The sequence below is a fragment of the Crinia signifera genome, chromosome 11, assembly GCF_055691185.1.
Source record: "Crinia signifera chromosome 11, ASM5569118v1, whole genome shotgun sequence".
NCBI classification, from domain to species: domain Eukaryota; kingdom Metazoa; phylum Chordata; class Amphibia; order Anura; family Myobatrachidae; genus Crinia; species Crinia signifera.
This window is the reverse complement of record NC_139227.1, coordinates 30,269,157-30,295,023: the sequence shown is the minus strand read 5'-3', so window position 1 is coordinate 30,295,023 and position 25,867 is coordinate 30,269,157. Positions and strand designations below refer to the sequence as shown.

At 44.6% G+C, this 25,867-nt stretch overlaps 2 protein-coding genes across 2 annotated transcripts in view; one reads left to right on the top strand and one right to left on the bottom strand.

Annotated features, from left to right (window-relative positions):
- Positions 1 to 12,839, bottom strand: part of C11H16orf46 (chromosome 11 C16orf46 homolog) — a 32,797-nt gene extending 19,958 nt beyond the window's left edge. The window contains exon 1 of the mRNA XM_083164829.1: positions 12,717 to 12,839. The gene's annotated coding sequence lies outside the window, so the exon portion shown is untranslated. The remainder of the gene's footprint in view (positions 1 to 12,716) is intronic.
- On the top strand, positions 12,416 to 15,485 carry LOC146045778 (protein phosphatase 1 regulatory subunit 3D-like). Its single transcript, XM_083164831.1, has one exon. The coding sequence runs from the start codon at positions 12,841 to 12,843 to the stop codon at positions 13,921 to 13,923; it is 1,083 nt and encodes a 360-aa protein (XP_083020957.1). The 5' UTR covers positions 12,416 to 12,840; the 3' UTR covers positions 13,924 to 15,485.
- Positions 15,486 to 25,867: the final 10,382 nt, after the last annotated feature.

Genomic DNA, 25,867 nt, shown 5'->3' with positions numbered 1-25,867 from the left:
TTAACAAAAATTATAAAACATGGGAATCTTAATACAGTTGCTAAAATTAAGAAGGGAGAGTGTAGGGGCCCTAGGACGATCGCCCCTGTCACCCCTCCTTGGATCCGGCTATGGTTCCAACACTCAGCCACACCATTGCCAGTTATACAGACATATTCCAACACATTGTTTCTTCAGCGCGTTTTTACTTTCTTATTAAATTGCATTGGTTTGCCCACAGGGTGTCACATGAAGTAGGGTTTCTGTTCTGACAGCTGTTACCAATGTGACAGCAGCATTTAGGGCCAGCAGCAAGCGGCGTCTCGCAGAGTCTGGGTTATTTCTCCTGCACACGTCAGACAGAACAGCCTCTGAAACACTAACAGTAATAAAATATAAAACAACACAGACTGGTTTATCCACTGTTTTCTGGCCATAAGATAATTGGGACTGACACAGTTACAGCTGTCTGTATGGACTCTGGCAGATAGTTGAACCTCACTGAGCTTCCTGAGGCCTCCTAGGGTTCTATCATTCATGTTGACCTATAATCATTATCGACATGATGAATGTTAGGAACAAATCAAAATAGACTATGCATGTTAACATGATGAATGCCAAAAAACACTCCACATCCATGACAAATTATATATATATATACAGTATATATACAGGGCTATTTTTTCAGTAGGCTCCAGCAGGAACTGTGGCCCTTATTCTAGTTCACTCTTTCTGACAAAATCCTTCTTAGATGGACAAAACCATGTGCACTGCAGGGGGGGGGGGGGCAGATGTAACATGTGCAGAGAGAATTAGATTTGGGTGAGTTATTTTGTTTCTGTGCAGGGAAAATACTGACTGCATGATTTTACACTGCAATATAGATCTCACTTTGAAGAAAAACCCCACCTAAATCTAATTCTCTCTGCACAAGTTACATCTACCCCACCCACAGTGCACATGGTTTTGTCCATCTAAGAAGGATTTTGTCAGAAAGAATGAACTAGAATAACCCCCCATGTACACTGCAGGTGAGGCAGGTGTAAAACCCCACCCAAATCTAATTATCTCTGCACAAGTAACACCTGCCTCACCTGCAGTGCACATGGTTTTGTCCATCTAGATCTATATATCTATCTATCTATATATATATATATATATATATGGTACTCTTTACCTAGAACGGGGGTAAAAAATCGCGGGCATCGCGGGTACATAAAAAACGGGTGCGACGCGATGCCCGCGATTTTCCCATAGGGATCAATGTTAAAAGTCAGATTGGACGCGATTTTAGTGTTAAATGCCCGCGATTTTTCCATAGGAAACAATGTTAAATGGGCCACAGAGCCCTAATAGTCCCCCTGAAGTCTTAAATGGCCCCCACAATTTTTAACGCCACCCCACGATCAACGTGAACCCGAAGCGAGGCGAGCGCAGCGAGCCCACGAGGGGCGGCGGTACGCGTCCTCCGACCTTTTCATACCCCCACTATCCACGTCGGCGTGGAGTTGAGAATAGAATAGTGTGGCGAGCGCAGCGAGCCACCGAGCCCGAAGCGAGGGGACGCGGATACCTTCACAGTTATATGCGTCCCCTCGCGGGCTTCACAGGTGTCCGTGGCGACGCGGACACCTGTGAAGCCCGCGAGGGGACGCGTTTACCTGTGAAGGTATCCGCTGCGCTCGCCACGCTTCGGGTTGAGGTTGATCGTGGGGTGCCGTTAAAAATTGTGGGGGCCATTTCAGACTTCAGGGGGACTATTAGGGCTCTGTGGCCCATTTAACATTGTTTCCTATGGAAAAATCGCGGGCATTGAGGCATTGAACACTAAAATCGCGTCCAATCTCACTTTTAACATTGGTCCCTATGGGAAATCGCGGCCATCGCGGGCATCGCATCGCACCCGCTTTTTAGTGCATTCTATGGTCGCGATGGGCGCCGTTCTAGGTAAAGAGTACAATATATATATATATATATACAGATGGAGCAGCTGTCAGCCAGCCTGCCCCATCACCAGATCTCCTGTGCTGGCGCAGGCTGTCAGATGGCAGCTCCACCTGACGGGGACACGCGAGTGTCTCACTCGCTCGTGATTCCCCGTCAGCAAGGCGGTGGCGAGCAGCTTCCCTGCCCATCTCTGCTTCAGGGAGATGGGCAGGGGAGCTGGGGGCAGAGCCGGATGAGGGGCAGAGCGGGTCGGAGGGCTGCTACAGCCTCCGACAGAATGGGACTTGCGAGCGTCTCCTGCGCGTGTGGCCCTTCTGGTGGCGAATGGCGATAGAATCTCAAACGAGAGCTGCTCCATCTGTATATAACTGAGGGGGATATGGTCACTAGGCCGACCCTATTTAGGTAGATATGCATTGGGTCGACCACTGAAGGTCGACAGGGCTTTGGTCGACATGGCTACAGTCGACAGGGTCAGAAGGTCAACACAAGCATTAGGTCGACAATGGGAAGGTCGACATGAGACGCCCCATGCTAAATTGCGAGAGAATTGTGTATTAATTGCTAATCGCTATCATGTTGCGGATCCATACGCAATTCCCAAACCATCAAACTGTTTTTAGCATCTATGCAAACATAAGTAGGTCTTAGGCTTCCACTAATCAACTGAGACCGGCTGGAGGCGGTCACTGATGACATCACAGATCTTCCTCAAAACACCTGGGTACACCTGTGTTTTTTGCAACCACTCCCAGAAAATGGTAGGCTACATAGGCCCGAGCCCCCATGGAAAGTGAGAAGCACCCACGGGCCGCGGCCGGAGCTCACCCGCTGCTCGCCGTCAGGGATCCTGGTATTAATACCGTTGCTAGTTCCCATCATCCACAGGGACCCTGCTGCTGACGGCATATCCGCTGCTAGGACCCCGCTGCAGCGCTACCAGGATCCCTGCCTACCTCCATCCAGGACTGGGGGGGTATGGGGGAGCCCATTGCAGGGCCACACCCCTTGAGCACGCCCCCTTGAGCACCCACCGGAAAACACGCTGAAACGTAAATCGGCGCCCCTGGTAGGCTATCGTCCAAATGCCGGCTTCATGTCAAAGTCTGGTCATATTGAACTTACAATCCATGCACATTTTCTGTCACTATTTCCCCTCGCACATGCGCAATGCATTTGGTACGTATGCAAATTCATTCGCTAATCGCTTGATTTGCAAATTCTCTAATTAGCGCCCAAGTCTGAATCATGTCCTGTGAGCAGATTATTGTACACAAACAGGATAAATCATTGACATTTTTGGGAATAGATACGGATATCGCAGTCTGGAGAAAATGACAATGGCTCTCTGTAGGAAGTCTGCAAGTGTGACAACTGAGGGGTTGGGATCATTTGGTCTACAGCATCATGGTCGACAGTAATTAGGTTGACACCATTAAGTCGACATGGGAAAAGGTCGACATGGGTCTAGGACGACATGGGAAAAGGTCGACATGGTTCTAGATCGAAAGGTGATTAGTTCGACAGGTTGTTAGTTCGACAATGTCTAGGTCGACATGGGGTTTTTCACTTTTTTTACCTAAATGTCAACACAGTCGACATGGACACAGTTTAAAGTGCACCGCACCGCTCGCGCAATGCGTCGGGCACACTATTTTATTCTCCCACCACGCCCTAGTGCAGTGTTTTTCAACCACTGTGCCGTGGTGCACTAGTGTGCCTTGAGCTGTTCTCAAGTGTGCCCCCAGATCTAGAGATGCCCAAACCAGTTTACAGCCACCACCAGTTCAACTGTTATTTACTGGTCTCTTCTTTTCATGTAAAGGGCCAATATATTTTATTTGTGTTACCTGTGGGAACCAGTGTGATTGTTTTTTTATATGGGGGCAAAAGGTTTGTTTTTTCCTGTGGGAGCCAATGTGTTTTGCCCTGTGGGGATCTCATGGTGTGCCTTGGCAATTTTAAAATCTTATTTAGTGTGCCGCAAGGTAAAAAGGTTGAAAATCACTGCCCTAGTGGATGGTAGGGCATGAAATACCGCCTGTCGGCACATGTCGGCTCAAAAAACAGTGAAAACCCCCATGTCAACCTTTTCACTGTTGACCTAACCATGTCAAACTAATGACCTGTCGAACTAATGACATTTCGACCTAGAACCATGTCGACCTAGAACCATGTCGACATAGAACCATGTCGACCTAATGGTGTCGACCTAATGACCGCAGTTTATGGATGCTTGGAAAATTCCGCTCACAGTATTATTATTTAATCTTTTCAGAAATAAATTCATTTTGGGGACTTGGGACACTTCTTACAACATGAATATTATTTTATCGTCATCAGTATTTGGAATAAGCTCGTTAAAGGTACCTAGGAAATTAATCTCATTGTGAAATCATTCCTTGGTTTTGTATTATATTAATACAAAATGGAAAATACTGTGGAGTTAATGTCTGAGCCATTTGGATAAAAAGGTATTAGCGCCCTCCCTAATTGGCTGCGGTAGCCGTTAGCCCTCCCCTCTTCCTAATGTTGAAGGACACAAAAGGCATTTAATATTAAACAGATAGAACACAGAACTAATAGGGTTTATCGGACTCCTTGACAGTACAAATAACCAGACACTATTGAGACCAGCTGTACATAGAAAGAAAAAGCCGTATTCTGAACAGAATATTTGCTGGGTGCACGCAGCCAACCTTGTGGCCGCTGGGCTGTCCTTTACCATTATGGGAATGCCCAGTGTTCCATGGGCGTTCCCATGTATACGCTCGGTGTTCTTATGCTAATGACGCTGTGACAGACATGTGGGGGGCGGACAGCTGACATCACCAGCAGCTGCCTGCCCAACTCCCCCGCGTGCACCTTCAACATCTTTCAATGGTCAGTGACCAGCGAAAGATGTGGGAGGGTCCCAGTGGCCTGCGAATGGATCTTTATGTGAAACATCCAATCGCAGCCAGTGCGGATGTACGTGCTTTGCGAATGGTGGGCCGGCGTACCACCATTCGCAAGGCAGGATCTGGTTCACTCGCAAGGATGTGTCCTGCTGTATGCATGCTACACGCTGAATACCAGCTCGCAGCTTCTATGTTTTTGAGTCATTTACATTTCATGAGATGTGACCTTGTAGATGTACATTTGGCTGCCCAGTGGTTAGAATTGTCGTGTGTTCTCTAGAATGTATTAGCATACAGTGAATCACTGGGGAACGTGACGGCTTTCTGTGGCAGGGTAGATGGATTATCTGTTATCATAGAATTAAGGCATTTTTATTGTGGTTTGGGATTTTACATCAATATTTGTAATTTATTAGGTATGTTGTACTCCATGTGCAGGAACACTCTCCAGCATACTGTAAGTCACGGTGCAGAATACATCGATTGTGACGTCTGCCTTCACACAGCCCAGAGATATACAATGGAGATGTGACCTTGACTCAGTGCTCTAGCACTGCACAGTGTCTGTTATTGTCTACCAAGCCGAGAGGCTTCCTTAGTAACCCCTACAAGCATTGTTGTTCTAGAGGGAAGTGTGGAATTACAGTACATGCCAAGTAGCCTAGGTACAAAGCATTCACACCCAAATGTGACAACGTATTGTTTGTGTCTTGTGTACTACATCCCCTTACATGCCTCCGCTGCAGGATAAATCATTCGATAGTTGCTGACCATCGATTGATTTCTCCTGCATTCGCAAATAGAAGTCAGTGGACACCGACTTCTATTTGGAAACACCGGGACAAAAATGGGGCAGTCGGCTGATGTCACGTGTACTCGAGTCTAAGGAGTACATTTTACTAAGCTCCCACCGTTCTGCTAAGTTGCAACTCAGCTTGTTATGAACGAAGCATAACCAGTCCTGGGCTCTTTGAGCCGGTGTTGGTTCTAAAAATACAGTGGGAAAATTGCATAGGGTCCTCCTGTATTTAAAGAGCCAGCACTGGGCTCTTCAATGTCCTGGTTCCAAATATAAGGGGTGAAAAAGACAAAGGATGGCCTCTTATTTTTGATACCAGCATCAGGCTCCAGTAGTCAGTAAGGTAATACCGCTCCCAGGGGACATGTTTATAATGGAAACAAGAAAAGAGATCAAAGCCGACAGCACAAGGGCCCGATTCAGACCTGGGGCCAGATTTCTCTAAGCTTCAAAAGTGATAAAATGGAGAGTGATAAACAGCCAGCCAATCAGCTCCTACCTGCCATGTCACAGACTGTGTTTGAAAAATGTCAGGCAGGTGCTGATTGGCTGGCTGTTTATCACTCTTAGAGAATCTAGCCCCTGGGGTAGGATGCACTAAAGAAAAAATGCTGTAAAAACCCTATTACTGGGTTTTTACAGCATTTTGGAATACAGGAAAATCCACATGCCGGGTTTTTCGCTGCGGGGGGTATCGCCAGCAAAAGCTGGCGATACCCCATAGAAGCCTATGAGCTTCTTAACGCGACCCACTCCGCCCTGCACGGAACCCCTGCTGCTCCACAACGATGCGCACCACCCCCTACCTGAGTCTGGGCAGCACAGTGCTGTGCTGCCTGGACCAGTGACCTCCTCCTCCCTAGCCCTTCCCCTTCCGGGTGCAGGGAGGAGGAGGAGGCGGGGCCCACCCCGTAGCAGCCAGGTAGGGAGGAGCCGCTGGGGGCCCGCTCACCCTCTGCTGGCTGCTTCGCAAAGGGCAGCTCTTATCACAAGTGCTGCCCGTTGCTATCCTAATCGCACATGTTAGAGCATATGCGATTAGTATTGTTGCAGTAGCTGGCGGAGGGGGGGCGGAGGATAGTGCATCCCGCCCCTGGTTTCACAGGTCCAAATTTGTCTCTCTGTCGACAGTGCCTGAACTGCACATGCGCATAGTCTGCAACGCATGTGCAGACACCGGCCTTCTGCAAATTTTTCCTTCGCCGAGTCGGTAACCACAAAGGTCAGTTGGGTCAAGCTTGTGATCACAGCATGCGGGCACTATGAGACTTAATGCTGTCTGTGGCTGTAGGACTCTTCCCCTATCATAAGCCCATATGTATAGGTGGGTATGCAGATGGAAGATAGACAGTCAATAAATTGACACAGGATGGTCGACATGGTCAAAAGGTCGACATGCAAATGTGATGACACAGAAAAGATTGACGCTGTTGTTTTTTTAATGGTAGTACATGGGGATGACAAAACAGAACCTGTTCCCCTCACTCAGAAAACGCTGTGTTCCTCCTCTGTATCTAACTACATTCTGGCCTATCCCAGGACAATCCCCGGCCATCTGCTCGTTATTTATTTGTAATTAATTCATCTCTTCCTCACAAGGAGGAGTATAAGCCTGTTACGAGCTTTACATTATCTGTCAGAGCTTTCTTATTATAACCCTTTTCTAATCTTGGATATAAGACTATTACTCCGGTGGTTGTAAAAGATCACAAATCATACTCGGGGGAGATGGCGACTCAGCAAGCAATTGTATATATGACATAAATAGAATAATTATTTCTGCATGAACGTATAAGTTAGACGACACATCCCCATGGTGACAGGTCGGATAGCACTGGCTTCGCTCTGACCCTTACAGAATGTTTCCATAGGATGCTACCTTGCTCGTTTTTTGTTATTCTAAATATAGGTCAGTGCTCTTCCAACAACTGTGCTGTGGGACAATTGTGTGCCTTGAGCTGTTTATATATATATATATATATAGGAGGAATAGAAGTATAGAGAGCGCTTTCAACCACCAAATGTAGATTCAACCAATAATTTGTTAAAATACAAAACAGTACAAATCTTAATAAAATCAGTGTGCTTTTTATTGAAAGATTTTTTCAGAGTCACATCTGGAAGTAATGTCCTTTTCGGAAATGCAAGTAACCCGACGCGTTTCGTCTTGAAAAAGACTTCATCAGGGGTTTAGTACATTGTATTATTAGAACGCTTATACCAGCATGTGTTTCCTCAAATATACGTGAATGGTATATAACTCCCTCAAAGGGACGGACTTCAAAATCAATAGCAATTTAGCGGTGTTTATAACCGGCTTATTATGCTCCAAAATTGCGTGGGTCGTGATGACCTCCCTCACAGGAGTATAGTTCAGATATCTAAAAGGTTATTTCAATATGTCTATTGACATATAGATTCCATAATGGTCGCTTTCACTTCAAAAGGGTGATTACCCAGGTTGTCTCTTTAAAGGGTCAACGTAATCTCGGAGTATCCCCAATTTTTGTGGGTCTTCAGATGGTAATAGTGTTCAAATTATTATAGGTGGGACCATACAATAATAAAAGAGGTTATTCACCCGGTGCGCTCAATTGTAGACCTAGTCCACTGATTAGGCTCCGTAGTGTCTACTTATCCGATAGTAAATAAAACGCGCGTAGACGGCAGAACAGAACATCCAGTTTCTAGTCTCAGAGTGAAGTTCTGCAAAAGTCTGTCTGCCAATACGTCTGGTTATTGGCAGACAGACTTTTGCAGAACTTCACTCTGAGACTAGAAACTGGATGTTCTGTTCTGCCGTCTACGCGCGTTTTATTTACTATCGGATAAGTAGACACTACGGAGCCTAATCAGTGGACTAGGTCTACAATTGAGCGCACCGGGTGAATAACCTCTTTTATTATTGTATGGTCCCACCTATAATAATTTGAACACTATTACCATCTGAAGACCCACAAAAATTGGGGATACTCCGAGATTACGTTGACCCTTTAAAGAGACAACCTGGGTAATCACCCTTTTGAAGTGAAAGCGACCATTATGGAATCTATATGTCAATAGACATATTGAAATAACCTTTTAGATATCTGAACTATACTCCTGTGAGGGAGGTCATCACGACCCACGCAATTTTGGAGCATAATAAGCCGGTTATAAACACCGCTAAATTGCTATTGATTTTGAAGTCCGTCCCTTTGAGGGAGTTATATACCATTCACGTATATTTGAGGAAACACATGCTGGTATAAGCGTTCTAATAATACAATGTACTAAACCCCTGATGAAGTCTTTTTCAAGACGAAACGCGTCGGGTTACTTGCATTTCCGAAAAGGACATTACTTCCAGATGTGACTCTGAAAAAATCTTTCAATAAAAAGCACACTGATTTTATTAAGATTTGTACTGTTTTGTATTTTAACAAATTATTGGTTGAATCTACATTTGGTGGTTGAAAGCGCTCTCTATACTCCTATTTCTAAAACTCCGCCTCCCACTAACAGGGGGGGATATAGAGTAGCTGCTTATAATTTTCTAAGGGCGCACGTGGGGTCACTCTTTTGTTGATATATATATATATATATATATATATATATATATATATATATATATATATATATATATATATAGCCAATGTTTTTTTTTTTTCCTGTGGGAGCCAATGAGTTTTTCACTGTGGGGTCTGTTGGTGTGCCTTGGCAATTTAAAAATTTGGTTTTGTGTTCCACGAGTTGAAAAAGGTTTGAAATCACTGACATAGGTGTATACTACCGATATACAGTAGTCTGGTACATCTACAGTGACTTAGCCCAGTATGTAATAAGGAGTGCAAACAGAGTAAACATCCCCATAGACGTGTAGCAGCTTAGCTTAAACATAACACATTTCCCTCTTACAGGTTTTATTGTAAAATACATATTTATTTTACCATTTATTAAATATTAACATTTTCTGTTGCATTTATATAATAATAATAATAATAATAATAATAATAATAATAGTGTGATTTATATAGCACTTTGCTCCCAATAGGACTCAAAGTGCTTTACATTTGCCTTTATGGCACAGAAAAAAAAAAAAACAAGCTTAACAGTGGATATTAATGAAATTCTTGAGAGAACAGGAAAGTCTTGAGTCTATTTTTGAAGGAATCCAAACTGGGTGCAGCTTCTAGGTACAGTTAATTGTCCATCATCTGCAGATGGCAGTAATCGATATACATATAGGTACACATATAGTCGATGTGGTCCCTTTTGTTTTCGCACTTGCATTATAAGGATCTTTGCATGTCCTTTGAGGGCATGGGTCATTGGGTCAGCCAAATTAAGGTCGACATACACTGGGTCGAGCACTGAAGGTCAACAGGCCTTAGGTCGACACATGAGAAAGGTCAACATGCCTAAGGTTGGCAGGGTCAAAAGGTCGACACAAGCATTAGGTCAACATTGGGAAGGTCGGCAATCAAAAAAAGTCGACATTTTCCCCCCTTTTTTTTTTTTTTTTGTCCCGAATGTCCCGAAGTGGAATCTGCATGGTGGAAAAAAAACAAATACAGATGGATTTAGACAGTCAGAAGATTGAATATCAACGGTCGAACCGATGTCGGATTGGCCAGGATTCTGATGGTCGAAAACGTTCCAATGTCATTCCAATTTAGAATGAGCTAAGTTGACTGCTCGAAGATACTACTGACACATATCACTACATAGGGAATTCCTCTCTGCTTGCCGGTCATTACACTGGGTTACGGTCACTAGGTCGACACGCTGAAGGTTGACATACTTTAGGTTGACCGGGCTTAGGTCAACACATGAAATAAGTCTGAAAAAAATGGATATAAAAGGTTGACACAAGCATTAGGTCGCCAGTCAAAAGGTCGACATGAGTTTTTCAATTTTTTTTCCCCAAAACAGGGGGTATCTTATAGCCTACCATCCACTAGGGCCCGAAGGGGGACATGTGAGGGGACGCGGCACACTGATACGGGACAAAAAATCTGAAAAACTCATGTCAACCTTTTAGACTGTCGACCGTACCTATGTTGACCTATTGCATGCAGGGGTGCCGAGAGGGGGGGGGGGGCAGGTACAGTTTACCCGGGCCCAGGCCTGTCAGTTTGACAGTTTTTTTTATTTGGTGGCGAGTGCGCTGGGTCTGAGTGCGCCATAGTCAACTTTTCAGCGGTGGCATTGGGAGTGGGGACGTGGGCGGATGTGAGCCGGCATGGAGGCAGCAGCATCACAGAGGTCCTTCTGCTCTCTGACTCCAGGGCCTGCTGACAGCCCGCCACGTGATTTGGGAGTTTACCCCTGGCAGAGCATGTAACTCCGGGCAGAGCATGTAACCCCTGGCAGAGCATGTAACCCCTGGCAGAGCATGTAACTCTGGACAGAGCATGTAACCCCTGGCAGAGCATGTAACCCCTGGCAGAGCATGTAACTCTGGACAGAGCATGTAACCCCTGGCAGAGCATGTAACTCTGGACAGAGCATGTAACCCCTGGCAGAGCATGTAACCCCTGGCAGAGCATGTAACCCCTGGAAGAGCATGTAACTCTGGACAGAGCATGTAACCCCTGGCAGAGCATGTAACCCCTGGCAGAGCATGTAACTCTGGACAGAGCATGTAACCCCTGGCAGAGCATGTAACTCCAGGCAGAGCAGGTTAATCCCATAGCAAAGAGCATGTAACCCCTGGCAGAGCATGTAACTCTGGACAGAGCATGTAACCCCTGGCAGAGCATGTTAACCCCTGGCAGAGCATGTAACTCTGGGCAGAGCATGTAACTCTGGGCAGAGTATGTAACCCCTGGCAGAGCATGTAACTCTGGGCAGAGCATGTAACCCCTGGCAGAGCATGTTAACCCCTGGCAGAGCATGTAACTCTGGACAGAGCATGTAACCCCTGGCAGAGCATGTTAACCCCTGGCAGAGCATGTAACTCTGGGCAGAGCATGTAACCCCTGGCAGAGCATGTAACTCCAGGCAGAGCATGTAACCCCTGGCAGAGCATGTAACTCTGGGCAGAGCATGTAACCCCTGGCAGAGCATGTAACCCCTGGCAGAGCATGTAACCCCTGGCAGAGCATGTAACTCCAGGCAGAGCAGGTTAATCCCATGGCAAAGAGTATGTTAACCCCTGGCATCAATCATGAAGCCCATAGCAATGAGCATTTAGGTAAGTGGAACTTACAAGGGTCAACAGAGAGAGCAGGGAGCTCCGTCCATGGGGGCCCCAGGAAGTTGTTGTACCGGGGCCCAGGATTTCTCTTGGCGGCCCTGATTGCATGTATCGACCTAAGCCCTGTCGAACTTAGTGGTCTACCTAATGTATGTCGACTATCACAGTACCGAGCCTATGACCCCTGTCCGTTACTCTCAGGATGCATATGCCATGTATATATGTGGGACAATAAGATCCGGAGAGATGTGCGAGTTTATAACGCGCGGATTAGCACTGATGTCTATGCAATGTGATGCCTGCAAGATTAACACTTCCATGCCCCCAACAGCAGCTGCAAAGTCTCATAACTCACTGTATATATCGTAACATCGATCTATGAATGCATGACACCCCTCTTTTCTGTACATATCATCCCTACCAACAAGCCATGTTTTCCGAATATCCCCAAAGAAGCACAAATACATTATTTTAACTGAGCTGAAATGTCTCCACTGCTACTGACACCTGGAAATCCCCACATTACAATGTGAGTCATGATGATTCACGGAAGGGGGGGGGGGGGGTACTATGAGTGATGATGAGCCCTAAGGAGTGAAGATAGGGATCACCACCGGTGCTTTGCTGTCTACCTGCTGCTGTGCTCACTGTAACGATGCCAGCAGTGATGTCTCTGCCAGGGGGGCATGCTGGCCTCACACAATGGGTGTGACAGTGGGTACCACCCCATCCGGGTGTGAGAGTGGGTCCCCCCACTGTACCAGGGCGCAATTGGGCACAGGGGAGAGCAGCATCCAGCAGTAATGACCAGCTCACTGGCTGCATGGAGGGGAGAGGAGTGACGGGGGGAGGTGGCGCTGCCTGCACGAGTGCCTGGGACGGATGAGGAGTGCAGCAACCCTTCCCTTACCAGCTCCCAGCGCTGATGATGGCATGACGGCTGCGGTGCACTTCCAGGGGCCGGACTAGTGACCTCTCTCCCGGACGCAAGAGCGCATCTGCTGTGCGCTGCTGCGCAAAGGGTTATCCCGGGGATGATGCTGGGAGCCGCCTCCTCCTCTTCCATCAGCAGTGCAGCCAGTGCCGGCTCCTGCAGGGATGCTATGTGCGTCACTACACGTCAGCCCCAGCAGCAGCAGCAGCAGCAGCATCTAGCCCACCACCATCACCCAGCGCCCCGCACATGCAGCAGCATCGGCGGCGGAGAGCAGGAGGAGAGCAGCTGCCTGGGGTGCATGGACACCATGCCCACCCACCGCCACCTCCTGCCCCGCAACTTCAGCTGCACCGCCGTGCTGTACGGGGACCCCCCTGAAGATGGGGAGGTCACTGACGGGGAAGAGGAGGTGGAGGAGGCGGTGGAGAAGAGCAAGGAGCCCACCAAACCCGTCGTCACCCGGGGCAGGGACATCAACTTGGTTCCCCAGAGCCCCACTGCGCGCAGGAGAGCCAAGTCCCTGCCGACGCCGGCCGAGCGGAGGCACCTGGAAGTGGTGGCCCCCAGAAAGAAGGAGGTGCGCTTCGCCGACTCCCTGGGGCTGGAGCTCACCTCGGTACGACACTTCAGCGACGCGGAGGCGCCCCGTGTCCCTTACCACGTGCTGGCAGGGCTGCGCTGCAGGGAGGCGTGCCCCGCAGGAGCGGAGCTGAGCGCGCTGCTGCTCCGCCCATTTGCGACCAGCGCACGTCTGGAGCCGCTCTTCACCAACCCAGGTTCCCTGCCTGACTTCAAGGACCTGGTCAGGCAGCGCAAAGTGTGTCTGGAGAACTTGTACACTGACCCATTCTGCATCAGTGGGGATCTGAGAGTCCTCAACTTGTCCTATGAGAAGGAGGTGGTGGTCAGGTACACCATAGACTCTTGGGATACCTCCTCAGAGGTGGTGGCTACCTACCAGCGGGGATCTAGTGATAGGTATTCGGACCAATTTTCCTTTAAACTGCTCTGCCCAGCCTTGTTGAATAAGGAAGGGATGTTGGAACTTGCCATTCGCTATAAAGTTTGTGGGACAGAGTACTGGGATAACAATGAGGGGGTAAACTACAAAGTCAAGAGTCATAAGGCCACTATGTCCCCACCGAAGGAATTTGACAATGCATGGATCCACTTTATATAACCATGTGGGTTGCTGGGGAAGGCAGAAGATCAGCTAGCCTTCTGTGCTACATAGAAGAGCAACCAAGCTGGGGTCCTCGGTTAGGGCCTGAGGTTAACCAGGAATTGAAATGGGAAATGCGGATCCAATGAAATATCCAATTAAGTAAATGGTAATCTATGTTACCTTAGTGATAAAATAAGGGACTCATCATTTAGTTTAGTGTATGCAAAAAGGAGGCTTCTGGAACCTTCTTTGGTTCATGTGCAACAAATGGCGTACCAGACACGATGCCACCAGGTGAATAGGTAGAGGTATACCAAGAACATTAGTTTGGCTGCAATTTATTTGGAATGCAATGTTGAAATGCAATAATATGGGGTATGCAGTACATTTTAAAGGAACCTATTTGGAATGAACCACATTGCCTTTCAAGATAAGAATACATTCAAAGTCACAAAACGTTTAAGGAGGCGAAGATTGCTCAGAACCTTCAATAATCTATCATCGGGACAACTCACTGGACAAGAAACAGCTTTGTGCAATGACAAGTACCCATAATGGCACATTTTCCAGCTTCTTCATGGCTTTGAATCACATCGCCCCCCTCTCAGCAGTCTTGGCTTATCCACCATCAAACTATTTCATGTGAAGCAATTCTGCCTGCATTTACCTTGATATGATTTTCTTCAGCTCCTCAGTGGTGTTTATGTTTCATTTTAGATTAACATACCCGCCACCTACCTACATACATTGGGCCGAGCCAATATTCGTTTTAGGAAGCAGTGATGTCACTGAGGCACAAGGTACATCGTGCCTCATGACTCAGATATCTAAGATTCCTATTACATTGATATTATCCTGGTTCAGAACACAGTGTTGGCTGCGCAGCATACTTGGGTAGACTTTAATGACAATTCTATAGATTTTCACAGCATGGTAGTGTAGCAACATGGTGCAGATTTTCCTACTATAGTAGTGAGGTGCTTTTCATTTTTTTTTTTCACGCCAGGACACTTAACCCTCTGTGCAGGAGTACAGTGGTTCAACTAAACCTTCACGTTTTGCCTGTGTAATGATTAATAGGCGGCATTGCCTATGTGGGTGTGCTATTAGAAAGCCCATATAGCAAACTGATGAGAAATATCTATACATTTTTCACTTTGTGGCATAAGGTATTTATTATGCTCATCTTCCTGTGTGACTTTACTTTGTATGTAGTGTGACTCTTGGCATACAATGCTACACCTATAGCATTTTCCTGTATATATTGGTGTTTGTAAGTGTTCCAAGTCCTGTACACAACTATTTCTCCATCTCTGAATTTGGGTTTAGAGCAGAGCTGTGTTAAAACAGGTCACTTCTGAATAATTTACCGATTCTGCATTGTCTACTGCCATATGTGGGCTATCTGTTCTCTCTGCCTTCCTTCCAAATGCCATTTATATTTAGATCCGCCGCTCAGCAAGGTGGTCTGTCGACAGACGTGTATTCTCTTTACCACAGTTCACTGTTCGTTACACAGCCAGCTCAGTGTTTGTACAATTTACATGTGTTTGCAATATACAGTAGGTCCAACTCATTATTTCATTGCTTTAACTGATGTGGTCCATTGCATTTTCGTAGGCGTTGATACGGGTTACGGACCAAAAGTAGGATTTTTACAAAGTATAATGTTTTAAAGAATTATATGGATAAACCAGAATATATAGGACTCCTTTGGAGGCAGTATGCAGTATTGTAGGCATTGGTATTGTCCAGTAATGTGACTGCATGTTTGCAATAAATAGGGAAGCAGTGGTATAAAAGTATAAGAAATGGGTTAACTTATAGCAGCTACTTAGACGCTCACTGAACTGTGAGGGGTCAGAATAAGGGAAGCAAAAATCTAACTGAGGTTATGCAATGTTGACTTTTCAACAAAATAGAATTTAGGCAATTTTCTATGTAGGACTGTCAAAACATGGCAAGGGTTAACCCTTTGGGTGCCAGCATCTCTGTCAAAGATGTGCAAACTATTGGCTAAAAATGCCAGCGTCTCTCATGTTTGTTATTTGATTTCAAATAAAAAATGTTGTGTAAAGAAAGATTATATTTCCTGTATAAGATAACATTACAGGTCATTATGGTGAATGAAAATGTTTGCTTGGCAATTTTCACACAAATTCCCATGGCACTCAAAGGGTTCATCTATCTCAGTGGTTCTCAAACTCGGTCCTTCCGACCCCACACGGGTCACGTTTTCCAGGTCACCCGACAGGTGCACTCATTACTGACTGACACATTTTAAAATATCCACAGGTGGCGCTAATTATTTCACTTGAGTCTGAGAGGAGACCTGCAAAACATGCACTGTGTGGGGTCCCGAGGACCGAGTTTGAGAACCTGTGATCTATCGCTATGTTTTTGCAATCACACATGGAAACTCAACTTATTGTATTTGGTTCTATTCAGCGGTTTTATAAAGCCGCCGTTGATGGTAAACCGGGCAGGTGAAGCGTTTATTCCTGTGGCCGCTTTAAATTCATCCGTCCAGTCCGCTGATTTACGGCGGCTTTGACAAAGTATGGAATAGTCAATCTAGGCCCCTCCATTTGTAAAATAGAGGTTTACTGCTCTATAATACAATCTAATATTCTAGTTACCAGCATAAAACAACATAACAGTTATATGTGCGCCAGAATGGAATCACTTCATTGGGTGCCCTCTAGAGGCTGCACAACACATGAATTCCCCCTGTAGAGGTGAGAAGCAGCCTCAGCCTTACTAAAGCGCATCATTTTACAGATACAGCATTTTAGTGAACAAGACTGTACTGTCTTTGATGCTTTTTGTCTTTAGACATTAAAAAAATGGACTCAATTGAATGGGATGGTCTTCCAGACGATTAGAATTCTCTCCAGTGGGATTGACAGCTTTTCATTAAGAGTTGGTGACAGGCAGAGGAACCTTTTTCTTGTTTCTGCTTCGGCAGGGTTCTTAAATCAAGTATTTAATAATGTCTGTACTGTTCCAGTCTTATTACCCGCTGATCTGCAGCAGCAAAGATCACGCCGGAGGGCAGATTGTCCTTCATATCTGCCACAGATATTGGCCCTTATTCAGATCTGTTCGCAGTACAAATTTGTTCTCAAAATGGGCAAAACCATGTGCACTGCAGGTGGGGCAGATGTCACATGTATAGAGAGAGTTAGATTGGGGGGGGGGTTATTTTGTTTCTGTGCAGGGTAAATACTGGCCGCATTATTTTTACACAGTAATTTAGATTTCAGTTTCAACACACCCCAACCAAATTTAACTCCCTCTGCACATGTTACATCTGCCCCACCTGCAGTGCACATGGTTTTGCCCATTTTGAGAACAAATTTGTACTGCGATCAGATCTGAATAAGGGCCATTGTCTCGCTGGACTGCTTAATGACAGCTGAGCTTTTCCAGTGTTCTTCTGCCTTCCCCCCTGCCACCATCATGTACGAATGTGCACGTAGGCAGGCTGTGGGAAAGGTTACAGGGATACGTCATTTCACACAGTTCCTGATATTCATTTATCCGACTGGCTTTCAGCACCCCCCACTGTCACTGTGATCAGCAGCTGCCAGGATCTAGGGCGGCATCAGTCACATTTGTCAGGAATTCCTGTAATAATCCCAAGTGTATTTGACACTCAAGCAAAATTGGTCGTGGGTGGATTTGTATGTTAGTGTCTGTTACATGTTGTACATACAGGCCCTTATTCAGATCTGATTGCAGTGCAAATTTGTTCTCAAAATGGGCAAAACCATATGCACTGCAGGTGGGGCAGATGTAACATGTATAGAGAGAGATAGATTTGGGTGGGGTGTGTTGAAACTGAAATCTAAATTGCAGTGTAAAAATAATGCAGCCAGTATTTACCCTGCACAGAAACAAAATAACTCACACAAATCTAACTCTCTCTGCATATGTTACATCTGCCCCACCTGCAGTGCACATGGTTTTGCCCATTTTGAGAACAAATGTGTACTGTGATCAGATCTGAATAAGGGCCTCAGTGCTGTGATAGTATTTGTGAATAGATTCCAAGGGAAGAAACGTGACAATATTTAACTTGATAATGCAAGATAAATACAAAATACCTATTAATATTAAATATTAACTGAAATGCTGCTAATTAGATGTAATCTCACTGTAATCTATTTGATGTCTCTGTTCAGGAGAGATTTATCAAACCTGACAGAGAGACGAAGTGCTGAAGTTGTTCAAAGCAACCAATCAGCCTCTGTCATTTTGTAGACCAATAGATTAATGATTTGCTGGAAGCTGATTGGTTGGATACATGTCTCTTGAAAGTTTGATGGCAAAGGCCCCCATTCATATCCTGAAGGATCTGGGTTATATGATTAAAAATACCGATGTTCGGGACTTTGTGCGTGTGCCTGACCTGTACTCTGCAGGTCAGTGATTGACTGTTTGGTGGAATGGGGGGATGGCTTCTGATTCTTAAAACAGAGGTGTGACGACTTCATTGAAGGGAGGGATGAGGCCAGGATCTCCATCAGAGGACAGATTTCCTGTCCTCTGTATAGCAAATGCAGTGTCTGGTTTGTGCAATGCCGTGGGTCAGGCAGCTGGCCAAGGTGTGTCAAAGACGATCCAATACTGCGTCTTAAGGTGTATACACACTGGCCGTTAAATGGCCGTTAAATGATGCACCATCGGCCAGTGTGTGCGAGCGATATATCTGTGAACGGCGTCTTTCACAGATATATCGTGTTGGCTCCGCAACACAGCCGATGCCCGATATATCTAGCGATATATATCGGCAAATCGTTCTGTGTGTACCAGAGACCCACCAACCGCACATTCAGCCGCACCGGAAGCCGCCAGTGATTGACAGCTCAGTGGGCGGGCAAATGCAATTGCTTCCGCCAACTTGTGATGTCAGTTCCGACCAATCCGTCTGTAGATATATCTATTAGTGTTTACCCAGCTTAGAATCTACAACCACATATGAATGAGAGCCAATGCTAATCTGTTGAATATTTAGACGGACTGTGAAGAGATAGCATCTTTATGGTTCTGATACGGTTCACCCACTGGTGATTGCTACACTGTAGGAGTGAAAGTGATATTAAGTATTGATCTTGTTAAAAAAAAGTTCTAAATTAAGTGATCGCTTCTATCAATTATGTATTGCGCCACAAAACACAAACGCTTTTATTGACTTATTTATGCTTAGCGTTACCCATACATTCAGTAATGTAATCGTTCTACGTCTAGGCCTTTGTGCTGGCACAGCGACATCTCATTAGTATTCTACAAGAGGCAGAGAACCCTCATTCTTTAGTTTCCCTTTCTGTTGCTTGGTTGTGTATTGGCTGCTTCTACATGGAATTCCCGAGAGCTTAGCGTCTTCCAGGCCTGGGAAGGTCATCACTTGATCATCAAGCGTTGCTCGTTCTAATGCCGTACACATGGTTCCGTGTGGTCTATTTTTTTATTCGATTTTGCATTCAATTTAATTTCGATTTGATCCTGATGCACGGCTTCGCGGCATTGAAATCAAATAGAAAAATAGCCTATATAGTACAGCTCTGTATAGACTATATAGTCCATATTGCAACGAGCGATCCTGAATCGGCCCGTGGATTTGTACTATATACTACAGATCTGTACTATATAGTCCAATTCTAGGGACCGAATCAGTGAAGGGATTCTGGCGCCGGGGGGGGGGGGGGGGGGGGGGGAATGTTCGGCGGGGCGGTGTTAAGGTACTTGCTAAGCAGCAAACGAATGCTGCATAGTGAGCCAACCTGAATTAGGACCTAATGCGTTTGCCTTGATGTGCAATTTGATCCCGATCAAATCGGGATCGAAAAGCAAGGCAACGCACCATGTGTACACCCCTATAGACATGAAATGCATTGCAGGTGTGAAAAACACTATTGCAGTACAAACAGTCCTCGTTTTCATTTGGTTGCAGTGTTTGTATTGTATTGTGTGACATTATATCGTTTTATATAGTGTTATTTTTTTATACTGTTGCGTTTTCTTGTTCCCATAAACCGGTGCATCCTCAGTTCCAGTCCTTGTACAGTTGGTAACTTGGATGCCTTGCGTTCGGCGGTTCCATTATGAAGTGGTTCAATTCCGTTTTTTCTTTTTCAATATTTTACGATTCACTTTGTGTCCAGATTTTATATGCAAAGCACCGCTTTTTCTTTTATTTTGCAGTTTCTGCTTGCATGCAGGTTAGGTGGCCTTTGTAATTCCCAAGTCCCGGCGTTGGGACATTATCGTACAGTACTAGAAGCGTCCAGTCATCTTGCAAAGTCCACAAGAGCAAAACCTGCATCACTGTTATTTTTAGAAATATGAACTTAAATATAACAGCGCTATCTATAGCTCCAGATAGACCTGTCATCCAGGCCTGTGTTCTGGTGCGGTAACTGTTGTTCCTTATCATGCAGAGGAGAAATAAAAAAAAAAACACCTTAGCTTTGATGAGGAACAAAATAACACGAACAGCATTTTTTTTTTTAGTCTTTTGAGGCTTACTGTCATAGAAACATAGAATTTGACGGCAGATAAGAACCACTTGGCCCATCTAGATTACCCCTTGTTTTTTTTAAAACATGTTACCTCAAACCATATTTGATCCTTATTTCTTTGTAAGGATATCAATATGCCTATCCCAAGCATGTTTAAGTTGTAATACTGTATTTGCCTCTATAACCTCTGATGGGAGCCTATTCCACTTATCTACTACCCTTTCTTTGAAGTAATTCTTCCTCAGATTTCCTCTGACTCTTCCTTCCGCTAGTGTCAGTGCATGTCCTCGTGTTCTGTTGCTCCTCTTCCTGTGAAGAATGTCTCCCACCTGTACCTTGTTAAAACCCCTGGTATACGTTTGAAAGTTTCTATCATGTCCCCCCTTTCCCTTCTCTGTCATCTCTTCTTGTCTCCTTGTTGTCTTTAATCATCTGTATTTGATGGGTGCTTAGAAAGCGTATCGGTTCAGCTGTCTGTTTTTAATCTTGATATTGAGGGGAAGATGTACCAAGATGGGGGGCCAGATGTACTAAGCTTGAAAAGTGATAAAATGCAGAGTGATAAACAGCCATCTAATCAGCTCCTACATGTGATCTCACAGACTGTGTTTGAAAAATGTCAGGTAGTAGCTGGTTGTTTATCACTCTCGATTTTATCACTTCTCAAGCTTAGTACATCTCACCCTTGGAGAGTGATAACAGGTATAAGTTGATTAAATCAATCAATCAATCAGCTTCTAAAGGCCCACACACACATTTCAGGGCTATATCTAATCCAGGCCTGTCCAAAGTATGTGAAACTACAAGTCCCATCATGCCTTGCCACAGTTTTGCTATTAGGGAATGCTAAAATTATGGCAAGGCATGCTGGGATGTGTAGTTGCACAACAGCTGGAGGGCCTCAGTTTAGACATGCCTGTTCTAAGCAATCTGACTAGATTGCATAGAAATGAGGGGCCGATTCAGGCTCACTCGTAGAGGGCCAAATTCAGTCCCTGTACCGATGTTTGGGATCGCATGTGCATTTATATGCATGTGCGAACCAGCGAGTTTCACTCTCAGCGGGCTGTTCGCTCCAGTGTGGGCTGACTGGTGGGGCTGAAGCAGAGGAACACCCAGCGTTTTTCGGCGTTCAGCGGCGGAAATAATAGTCAGTTTACATGCCGAGGGGCCCTCGCACAGGGCCTGCCTGACCCTGATTAACATACCATATATACTCAAGTATAAGTCGACCCAAATATAAGCCGAGGCTCCTAATTTTACAACAAAAATCTGGGAGAACTTATTGACTCAAGTGAGACCGTCACTCGAGTATAAGCCGAGGGGGGCTTTTTCAGTATAAAAAATGTTCTGAAAAAGTAGGCTTATACTCGAGTATATATGGTAAGTATTTCTGCTCTCATTGGCTGATGTCTGATGCCCAGCAAATAAATTGTCAGGAATGCCTGCACTGTATAGCCTGCCCGGTACTTTCCAAACTAGAACATGCCATTTAAATAAATGAAGCACGTGAAAACATTAAATTGTCTATCAGTATAAATGTTTCAGTTTCTACTCATAAAGACGTAGGGAAAATTGCGACACCTGGATGTAATAGTAAGACAAAGTTTACCATACAAATGAAAAACATAGTATCCCACCAAAGTGTATTTATTATATTCAACTACTAGATACTATAGAATTTGTACCCTTGACAGTAATATTTTGCTAGATTATTTAAAACATAAATATATTATGTAAAGAGAGACACTATATATATATATATAGAGAGAGAGAGAAAGAGAGATATTGTTATTATAATGTAAATGTTTGTGTCAGGTGCAGTTCACCACTATGGGGCCCATTCTGAGGTAGACAGAAATAATGATGGCCGCACATGAAAGAACTTGATTGAACAATTGGGTCATGTTTGACCAATTACCTCAACTTCTGCCATTGTCTGGGCCACATTTTTGGGAATTGCCCTTGATATCTATCAGACATGCCCAGTAAGCATGCAAGTAACCTAGCTGGTTACTGCCAGACATACAAGTAGCCTAGCTGCCAATAGTTGCATTCTGCAGGTTTGTGTACATTTATCAGCCTGCTGGTAGTGTTGCAGAAAGTAAGGCTTGCTATTGGCTGCAAGGTGCACAGGAACTTAGCATTGTTTGTAGATACTTCTGTAACAGCTGCTTTAGATACCTAGAACCCCAATAATTTCCTCAGGGCAGATTTTTATCATGTTCTTCCTGTGACGTATACCTACCTTACTGGTTTATGGTTACTTACAAATAGCATTTTATTTTTATATGATGTGTACAGACCTTTCAGATTAATATCTAAATCATAATGAAAAAGACCACAACAACGTGTCATCTGCCACAGAGAGATTCTATACTTTGTGTCAGTGTGGACACATCTTTCCTCATAAGCAGCACAGGCCTTCAAAAAGTGTTTATACCACATAATTAGTATCAGTATGTGTAGTATCAAATATGGAAATGAGTTTCTCTCACACCCAATAAGCAGGCCCCCAGATAGATAGGAAGGTTGGGGGCAGGGAAAAACAATTGCATCATCGTGACCACACCCCCTACTATACACTGCTGAGAAAACAGTCTTTTTGAGCAGGGGAGGGGCTATGATAACGTTTCAGGGCATGTCACGTCACTGGGTACTCCCAAGGCCCACCCATTTGTGCTCTGTAAAGGGGTGTACACACGCTTCGATTTTGACAGGTTTTCGATTCGATTTTGCTTATAGAAGCAAAATCGAATCGAAATCAAATTATTTTTTTTTAAGATGCTTTGGCTCTGCATTCGATGTGATGCGTGCTCCCGTTTTCTCTATATCGAAAAGAAAAATAGACTGTGCAGGCAAGGAAATATCGAATTAGATCCAGTAAATCGAATGTGTACACTGTACCTTGAATGTAAATCGAAATCGATATCTAATGCAAAAGTACAGATCTAATGCCAAATTGAATACAAAGATCTAATGCCAAATCTAATGGAAAATCAAATCGGACATCGAATCGAAAGCAAATTGAAGCGTGTGTACACACCTTAAGTAGGTGGCCAAAGGTCCGGGTGGGCTAGTGGGGGATGCGAGTGACTTTTCCACCTTTCCATATGATTTACGGGAGCCTCCCGGCCCTTCTGGGATGGAGGGTAAGTATGATATACGGTTACTGTATCTGATATATGTGTTATGTGATCCTGGCATATATGGTGCATCTTTTATGCACCTTTGTAAGGAATTCATTTTCCATTTGCCAATGTGTTCACGCTCAGCGGCTCCATTGGGCTTATTAAAAAAATATATACATCACGTTAATAATTAGTGCGGCATTAGCTGGCAAACCTCCGGACATTTCATCTTGTCAGTGCTTCCTCTACAAGTACACTTAGTATCACAGACGGGCAGTGTGTTTCTTCCTGTAACATCTAACACTCCCTGGATGGATGGTAATCAGTAAAAGTGCTTGATCTTCTCCCTGCGCTGCATGAAGGAGGATGGAAGATGTATGCATGTAATAATCCCCTTAGCCTGGTGTATTTATTGTAGATATAAACAAGATACCATTTACGTAAAGCACCGATGTTATGTCACACAGACTGAAATGGGTAAAATATGTGTGTAATGGCAGCTTAGGAACACCAAGGGTAAAATGAATCAATTAAACTCTCTTACGGCCCTACTCAGGTCTAAGGGCAACGAAAAGGTGCAATTTTCTGCTAGCGCAAACCAATTTGCAATCTGAGATTTGCATTCAGGTACGGTGATGATTTCCTCTTTGGGAGAAGACGGTGAGGAGGAGGAGGTAGTTGATGGGGCTGGGCTAATTACTTCATTAGTCCCGCACAATTTACAATTATGCTATTACACCCCCCTTCCTAAATCTCTGCACAAGTTACAGCGGTGCCCCCTGCTGTGCTACATACCTTTTTTTGCACTCACGCTATGTTTTTGCTCTTGCACCTGACTGTATTAGGGATGGCCTTTTACAATTTGAAATCATCAATGGTTTATAGCCGATGTAGAATAGTTTTGCCATCGATGGGGAGAACCAGATGTTTTCCCACCATCAATGTCAAGCATAAATGAATAGTTTTTTTTCTTTTTCCCCAATGGGCCGGGACACAGAGCATAGCTCCGCCCCTAACACCTATGAAGTCCCGCCCTGTGTTTTGATTGGCCCACAGGCCAATCAGTCAAAGAAAATGAATGAACATCGATATGTAAAAACATAGATGGTCATCCATTGCATAGTATGACAGTATCCATGGCCAGTTGCACTATTGCCATCAATGGCAACCATCGATGGCCACCCCTAGACTGTATAAGGTCATTAGTGATTTTGGCTGATGGCCTGCAATTAATGAAGAAATAAATTCGAAGATTGGCATTTTATGGAGGGCAGGCTGTATTGGGCATCATGTAAGGTAGGGTTGTATGCCTATTTCACTTAGCAAGTTACATAAGTACAGAATGTGAAAAGTTGTAAGACGATAATGAGCATGAAGAGATAGGATGAGGGAGAGAATACTGATCACAGTCATTGATGATTGGCTGCTTGCATTTACACCACTGATGCTGATTGGTGCTTTCTTTATCACTCTGACGTATATTATACTTGAGTGGGTGCTTAAGTCAATGTTTGTTATTTTTAATGGAGTAGTCTCTGGTGTATTAGAGACGTTTTATTGATGCCTAATAGAAAATGCATATTTTGTAGGCTAAACAAATGGCTATAAACATGATAGATGGTATATATATATATATATATATATATATATATATATATATATATACAGGCCTATTTTTGTGCAGGCTCCAGCAGGAACTGTGGCCCTTATTCTAGTTCACTGTTTCTGACAAAATATTCCTCAGATGGACAAAACCATGTGCACTGCAGGTGAGGCGGGTGTTACTTGTGCAGAGATAATTAGATTTGGGTGGGGTTTTACACCTGCAGTGCACACGGTTTTGTCCATCTGAGGAATATTTTGTCAGAAACAGTGAACTAGAATAAGGGCCTCAGTTCCTGCTGGAGCCTGCACAAAAATAGCCCTGTATATATATATATATATATATATATATATATATATATATATATATATATATATATATATATATATATATATATATATAGGGGAGGGGACACCCTGAACATAATGTGAGGTGCTACCTGCTGAGACTTGTAGTGGGACATATGCCTGGTGTAACCCAGGGACATATGCTACTAGTGCCAACCTACACGTACCTTATGATATTGCAGCTTTGCCTATATGTGCAATCATAGCTTTTCCAGTCGTTGCAGATTGCATTGCATACCTCCTAACTTAAGGGAGGTTCATATGGAAACTTCCAGTGCATGCCTCTAAAGGGGACATGGCCTTGTAATGGGGCATGCCCGCAAGACATGCCCTATGTTTTCATTAGGCTGTGGC